Source organism: Syzygium oleosum, unplaced genomic scaffold, assembly GCF_021117445.2.
Source record: "Syzygium oleosum isolate NSW1041296 unplaced genomic scaffold, Sole_v2.1 Sole_v2.13, whole genome shotgun sequence".
NCBI lineage: Eukaryota > Viridiplantae > Streptophyta > Magnoliopsida > Myrtales > Myrtaceae > Syzygium > Syzygium oleosum.
Window position 1 is genome coordinate 6,229,661 of NW_026607497.1, and position 7,535 is coordinate 6,237,195.

The following is a 7,535-nucleotide window of genomic DNA, read 5'->3' on the forward strand; positions in this document are numbered from 1 at the left end:
CTCGCCCAGGCCATGGCCGGAGACTAGCCACAGGCCAAGGAAGGAGAAGAAGAAAAAAAGAAAAGAAAAAAAAGGAAAAAGAAAGAAATATTAAAAAATTCAAAATATTTTGTGCAGTTACCAAATGCATTTATGTTGTTTTTCTATTCTAGGAATATAAATTTTGGACAATTACCAAACGCCTTCAAATGCTCAGAAATTGTTCCCGAGAACAGAATAATTATTATTTTTTTATTTCTGAGCAGAAATTATTTCCGATAATAGAATGATTACCAAATACACCTTAAGAACCCCTGTCGTCTTGATAACAATTTCTACGGAACTATCACCTCAACAATTTGCAGCAATAGGTCAAAGATAATGTTTCTGATCATCAACTTAAAGATTATTAAGAGACCAAAATCTGAAACACTCAAAATATTGTCCGAACTATACTCGACCAAACCGATGAAAATGCTAAAAGATGAATGGAACTCTCTCATTCTAGTGTACAATTCCTTTATAACTTTCAAAGAGAAGAGTCTGAAAGAACTGCTCTATGTCAAATGCTAACAGATAATTACCCGATGGAACTGGGCAAAGAGCAGGAAACAACCGTTGGATGGTTGAGCCAGACAGCATCAGTCTATTTCATTGATCAGCACCAATCAAACATTAGATCAAAAGAAACAATCCCAAACCTACCGAAGATAACCGCTTTGGCCATCCTTGTTCTCCGCTTTCATCTCTCCAGTGGGTCACGTACCAGAAAAATCCATTCTATCGAACCATGAACAGCTGCCAAATCAGGAAGCTTCTCCTTAACTCATTTTTTAACTCAATTTGCCAATTTCCATCTTCTTCTTGATTGCCTTTTGACCATGATATATGAAAGAATCTAGGATGCCTGAAACCGTGAAAACACCTGGAAAAAAAAACCTAATATCACCAAACCATCCGAAACATCTGAAAGGAATTTCATGTAGTTTAGCTTGGAGATCGGCACTATAAATTTTAATGTCTTCAAAGTAATAGTAAGACGAGTTCAATATTAAACTGGTATAATGATGGTAAATCAGGCAACAAGACGTGTATAAGACTTAAAAACTAATGAAAAGAAAATTTGATTACTCAAAATTTAATAAGGATAAACCAGTAAGCCATTTAGCATCTTAAAAGTCATGGCAACACAAGGACATATTAAACCAGTACGATGAGCCATGCTGAACAATTGATCATTGTCTCATGACTTGCTCTTCTCAGAATTTCTTCTTCTTTTTGGGTTCAAGTGAGTCCTCAAATAAAGATGTTTAAACGACTATGGACCATTACTAAGTGAGTTTACTGGGACCCTCCTGCTTATTTAATTAACTTAATATGTAGTACTAAAAACTTAGGTGTAATCTTACAGCCAACCCATATAAAGGGCATAAAAAGAAAGTTTTCCTCCTTCACTTACTCTATCTCAAATAAAGGAGATAATTGAAAGAGGCAATTTTGTCTCGATAGGAGATTTTACATATTAAGGGTTTTTGAAGGTACCTCCAACTATAGCGCACATATTCGTTAGGAAGTGTAAGAATGACACATGTTCCTCAGTAAAGGTCACCTGCACAATGAAATTGAGTGCCAATAGAATTTCATAAATCAACTATGAACTGCTTTCGACCAAAAAAAGGAAAAACTAAGAACTGCTTGAATTTTTTGTTACCAGCATTTAGCAGTAAAACTTCATATCAACAAGTTAAGATGAAACTTAAACAAACAAGAACAGGAAGTAGCAACCTTAATTGGAGAGAGGTCATAAAAGAAGAAAACTCCTGGCAGTGTCTGAAGCTGTCCCAACTCTGCACTCCTGAAGTGCTCTGTTACCGAGAACTACAACATCAACAACAAAGATTCTGAGTGTTACACTGTGTACATAGTGCACCAATAAAACAATATGAAGTTGTTTTCATTTGTCTTAAATGTACCTGATTTGACTGGATAGTGTGCCCGCTCACATCTGTGTATACAGTCGGCACCACCTGCATAACAGATAGCACATCTTCATTTAATGCAAAGATCTAAAGATTTATAGTCTTGCCAACCACTCTAGTAGATTGCAGCTGTAGAGCACTGCCTTTGAAGAAAAAGCATGTTACAGTGAAGAAGTGAACTGGAAAAAGGATACTTTTAAGATTATTCACTATCTGTTGGAAACATTCTTCGCAGATATCATTGAACATGTCAATCAAGCAGAATAAAGTTGACTCACAACTTCGACCTAGAATTTTGAAAGGGGGAGAGACTCAAAAAACTACTCCATTTTGAAGCTACATCTAAAATATGCGCTTTCCAGCTTACTCACCAAAAGAAGGAAGAAAAAAGACAGCCGCACATGCAGATCACCAGCGAGTAGGTGGATAGTGACAGTTAATAGGCATTTTCATGGCTAAATGGTTAGACCAAGAGGGAAATCTTCTGGTCAACGCTATGCTAATTTTTTGCTTCATTGCCCAGATCATCCTTTGATCTGAACTGGCAAGAGCTTGGAAGGGAATGCAATAGAAAAGGTAATATATGGACAAATTAAGATTTATGCTACACCAACACCACTTCAATGAGATAAGGAATATAGATTCATAGAAACAGCTGAAATTATAGCAAAAAAGATGGTCCACAAAGGCAAAAGCAACTCTTGAAAAGCAGAAGAGACACTACTGAAGCAGCAAGATGACTTCAGAACTTGTACCAAAATGCTTTATGCCATAATAGAACCCTGAAAGACTATGAAGCTACATTACAAGCGGAAACTTGCAAGTTCTTCAGATGCCTCATTCCATTCATACTAATGCGTGATACACGCAGAATAATCCAAGAGTGAGTCGTCATCATCAAACAGGTAACAAGGGATATATGCAGTCCTTGGCCTCGTTTTGAGATTATAAACATGGAGAGCAATTCTCCATACCACGAGACTGACTAAAATAGATCAAGCAAGAGGTATCTTCTATCTCACGAAGACAAGTGAACATGTAACCGGGATAGGCAGTGATAGAAGTTATGGAAAAGTCCGACATACTAAACGATTGCTAGTTTATGGCATTTTCAGAAGACAGGTTGATGCACAATTTATTTCTTTTTCACTCCACTAATATCCTAGACATATTGAACTAGGACATCACAAAAAGCAAAAGCAAACGGCACATATCCAGCCCACAGGTTATAAAAGGCAACTCCGGGTCATCTCCAACTATAAAATTATCTTCTACAGTAATATCACGTCAAAGGCTAGGGTACTACATATCATGGACAAAAGGCATTCAGAATTACAAAATTGTCAAGACATCAGAGGTGCAGTACTGACCTTTATAAAATACTGATACATTCCACTCGGTGTTTCTTGCGTCCATTGCACACTGAAATGGATAAACAGGAGACAGAGCAGCATAGTATAGGTCATGCATCACGAATTAAGAAAATATAAATTTTACGAAAGTTGGCAGCATGGACAAAAAAGATGAGCTTACTTATCAAGTGGGTTTATGACACCAGGGAAATAGTCTCCGAAAGATAGCCTGTTGATCTTGTGACTAATCTGTATTGTGTTAAATAGTCTATAAGATGCTTGCAAATATAAAACCAATGTGTTCACTATAAATTTTCTAATTGAGCATGTCAACTGCTAAGGTAACTACACGTAGTAAAAATTTGGAAATAAAAGGCATCACCGCAACTTACATTAAAGCTATCCTTCTGAAATGCCAGTAAATCGTGGACATGAACATTGGATTGTTGAAAGCTTTTTCCAGGAGCAAAATGAAAATTCCCTGCAACTTTATTAACTTCCAGAAACCCATAGATGTTACATCCTTCACCATCTTCTTCTTTAATCTTTTGTAGAAAACCTTCTCTTTTGCACTGCATGCCACAGAAACACCATACAAGCAATGTTATATAAAAACATGCAATTACTACTGACATCCGTGAACCAGGAAAGAGACAATCGCTCATACTTCAGAAAAAAATCAACTGTAGAGTAAAGATAGAAAAGAAAATCATCTGAGAGGAAATTCCTGAAGTTGGACGATCCTAGCAAGACCAAAATGAAAGCAAAAGCTGACTGATTGCAACCACCAGTCTCCCAAACCATCGACACCCAGTCGACTTGTTTTTGGATATAAGTTGATAGGTTAGTAATTCTTAGAGGCTCCATTACGTAGGAGTATGGACTAGGGAGCAATTCAAATGAGCATACAGCATTTTCGCTCCTACAAATTTCTTGTCACTTCTATAAACAGAAGCGTGAAGAAGAATACACTTATTTGAAAGCGTCATCACTGAAGCCCCATTTTTTGGTGCTGGTCATTACAAACCCTTAGTACTTTGGGAATTCACTTCAATAATGGTTAAAACCATAAATGGCTTAGGGTTTACTGGTCTAATCAAACTAATGTCCATGTACCATCGTCACAAAAAATTGCTCATAAGCATGGTCGCGAGCAATAAATTCTAGGTCCATGTTTCTTCAATCTGATTTGACATGAGAAATTTGATGAGGAGCGGAATCCAAATCCTCCTTAACGTCAAAAGGGATAGAAAACATGTGTTCCAGATTTGAGCCATGGGCCTTCCCCAGTAGCACAGTCTGCTCTTTCCCATCAATGGAGTTTGTGAAACATTTTACAAACTTTGAAAGCACAGAAAAAGCAGGGCCACATCTGAATCTTAAAGCAGAAAGGGAGGAATATTGAGTTGCATGTGGTGGAGGACATGAGTTTCAACAGATTTAAAACCGAAAGCAGGACTCTCAATCCTCAGAGCAGAAAGAAAGATAATTAATTTGAATGTGGCAGACTACCAAAGACATAAACAGCCAAGGAGAAGTTGGAACCATCTTCTGATCATAGTATCACTTTGCCCATCACAAAAGGGGTACCATTGGCAAGACCATGTCAAAGAGTCATTTCACTAAAAAGGAGACATATATAACCTCAACCAGTCATCACACGGACTTACTTGATCGATCAAATCTGGATTAGAAAGTGCCCAACCTTTCTTTCGATATGCTTCGCGGACCTCTTCGCAGGAATTACAGCATTCCTCATCTGACTACAGAGTGCAACAAAAAAGAACAAAAAGAAAAAGCATTCATATATCCTAGCAAACAACAAGGAAATCTTGTCGCATACCGCAAAATGCTAACTACAGCTGACACGTAAATTCGAACCATATATCACTAGCTAAAGAGAAAACGTACTGTTTCTGCTCCAAAACATGATCCACAATATGTCTCATTGTGCTCAAGCCTCCCACCATGTCTCTGTAAGGGCTTTTCAATCTGCTCAAAAAAAGTGAGTGAGTCATATGAAAGTCACCAGGATGTACAAATACCTGTATAAGCATATTGCCAAATGAAATAGACTACAGAATGCATGCAGGGAAAAATGAAACAGACCACTGGTAAAGAGGAAGGAGAGGAGGATGGTCAAGTCATCGTGTCATCCAAAAAGAATGCTATAGGATCTTAATTTGCAGATTACTGCACGATTGAATTTGAGGTGAAATGGTAAAGAGTATTTGCGACTTTCTTAATTTGCAGATAACTGCAAAACTGAATCAGAGATTGCATACCGAGAGTATTTTAGTGGCACCAATTAAATGCAACTAGACTTTAAAATGATTATAGAGCTGATATATGTGTTGAGAAGACACTGAAGCTTGATAATAGAATGACAAAGAAAGTATGAGAGCCTATGAAAAATGTGATCCGTTTGTAACGATTAATTGACCTTCACTAAGATAACAAAAATTATCATGACAATCCTGAATTTTCTGCGACAATCACGTAAACAGGAGTAATATCCAGCCCTAGAGACGTCAAGCAAACTGACCAGAATATCTCATCTATGCCAGACTGAAGCAATATGCGCATGCAAATCCAACCATAAAATGATTCCAACAGAACACTACAACAGATATGTCATTGCAGTTGCAATTAAAATGGATGAACTTTTTAGACCAAACTCAATCATATAAAAGAGACTTGTGGGCTCAGATCAACTAACTTTTAGAAATACGACATTACTAACCTTTGGAGCACCAATTCCGTCTGGCCTTGCTTCTATCACCTGGCCATGAGAATCTAATCTTCTCTTGATTATATCGTGCTTCTGCAGGATACAGAGGCACCAGACACACTCAAGCTCATTGAAGTAATGCGAAATAATGAGATTGGAAACTCAGGCTCGCCCGTTAGAAAGACCCGAGCAAACCATAAGTAATTGCTGGATATAAATCATGAAAGGGCTCTGCAAGTAGACTCTAATACATACTACATCAAGGTGTTGTTCTCCACTGATATCCATGGCATCAACGCTGAGCATAGAGCAAGCTAATGCAGGGAACGTGACATCAAACTGCAGCACCAATCATCACAAAGGTAGTGTTATTCAGTCGGTTATCAAGCAACCACTCATTGAGTACGATGAGATAGCAACAGAGTCACTATAGATGATAAACCTTCAGAGCACAGCAATCACAGTCCTCAAACTTAACTGAAGTAACTTCTTATAATCATCGATTCTCCCAAAATCGAATAAACAATGAGCTACTAACAACAATATCAGTGCCAATGTCAGCCTAATCTCATTGAATACCGTTATAGGAGGCCCAGAAATATAGATCAAGCGAAAATTCCGTCGAAAAATCGGTGACAAACAGAGCCATGAATCACAGTACCGATTAGACTTCTCTATAGGGAAAGTGAAATGCATTACATTGATGCGTAGATGTTCCCCTCTCGATGTATCCACCACTAGCTTCGTTTCGGTTACGGCATGTAAATACAATCCTGCAAAAAAAAGAAGATAAAGAGGCTCGAAATGAAAAGGCCAACAAGTAACGCAAAAGCGCCTACACCCCCAAAGCATAGACATATATGCATCTCGATAAACTGAAGCAGCTCGACAACTCTCGATCAATACAATAGCACTGAAGTTCCCACGAGCGCGCAAGATAAAAAAAAGGTAGCATCATCGGTTCACAGCTTGTAATCTGTGTATCAATTGCTAGATCACTGAGTCGTGCATCGAGGTCAGCTGAACCTAACACCGCGAGAAGAACGTTTCAGCGATTCGAGCACAAAATCCGGAGACGGAAAATCTCCGGTTCATGAACAAGTCGATAGCAGGTGGCCAACTCTAGCGCCAGCCAACGATTCCGATCTCCGGCAACACGGAAAACATCCAGAAGCACCAAAAAAAACAAAAGCGCACAAAATCAACATCGAAACCCGAGCAATTGCCGGATTGCAAGACCGGAAACCCCTGAAGAACGCGAATCCGCGCGGCGGCGGAGGAGAGACAGGCGAGGCGAGGCGATACGTACGAAGCTCGGAGACGAAGAGGAGGGCCATGACGACGGAGGAGACGAGGGTGATGACGCCGCCGGAGAGGGTGCGGCTGTAGAAATCCTCGTTGATCTTGGGATACGCGTCCAGATTCCGGAGCTTGCTGAATATGCCGTCCATCTTCTTCCTTCTGCTACGCCCCGCCCCAGCACCCACCCCACCC

General features: G+C 39.1%; 1 protein-coding gene across 2 annotated transcripts; it reads right to left on the reverse strand.

The window, feature by feature from the left end:
• Window positions 1-481: 481 nt before the first annotated feature.
• LOC115675070 (uncharacterized) lies at window positions 482-7,535 on the reverse strand. Of its 2 annotated transcripts, XM_030597678.2 has the most exons (13): window positions 7,351-7,535; window positions 6,741-6,814; window positions 6,297-6,380; window positions 6,054-6,134; window positions 5,222-5,302; window positions 4,981-5,073; window positions 3,703-3,882; window positions 3,492-3,559; window positions 3,329-3,380; window positions 1,953-2,006; window positions 1,765-1,857; window positions 1,522-1,588; window positions 482-904 (listed from the first exon to the last, which is right to left on the reverse strand). In XM_030597678.2, exons 1-13 carry the CDS (start codon window positions 7,490-7,492, stop codon window positions 813-815), a joined length of 1,161 nt encoding a protein of 386 aa, XP_030453538.1. In that variant the 5' UTR covers window positions 7,493-7,535; the 3' UTR covers window positions 482-812. The 2 variants fall into 2 exon arrangements, with proteins under 2 accessions (XP_030453538.1, XP_056173137.1); XM_056317162.1 differs by lacking the exon at window positions 1,522-1,588.

Excerpts from the sequence above, each read along its gene's own strand:
- LOC115675070 (XM_030597678.2), bottom strand. The coding sequence starts at position 7,492 with ATGGACGGCATATTCAGCAAGCTCCGGAATCTGGACGCGTATCCCAAG. Across the intron at positions 3,560-3,702 it reads TTCAGAAGGATAGCTTTAAT|ATTAGTCACAAGATCAACAG; the intron begins GTAAGTTGCGGT and ends AACACAATACAG. Across the intron at positions 2,007-3,328 it reads TGTATCAGTATTTTATAAAG|GTGGTGCCGACTGTATACAC; the intron begins GTCAGTACTGCA and ends TCTGTTATGCAG.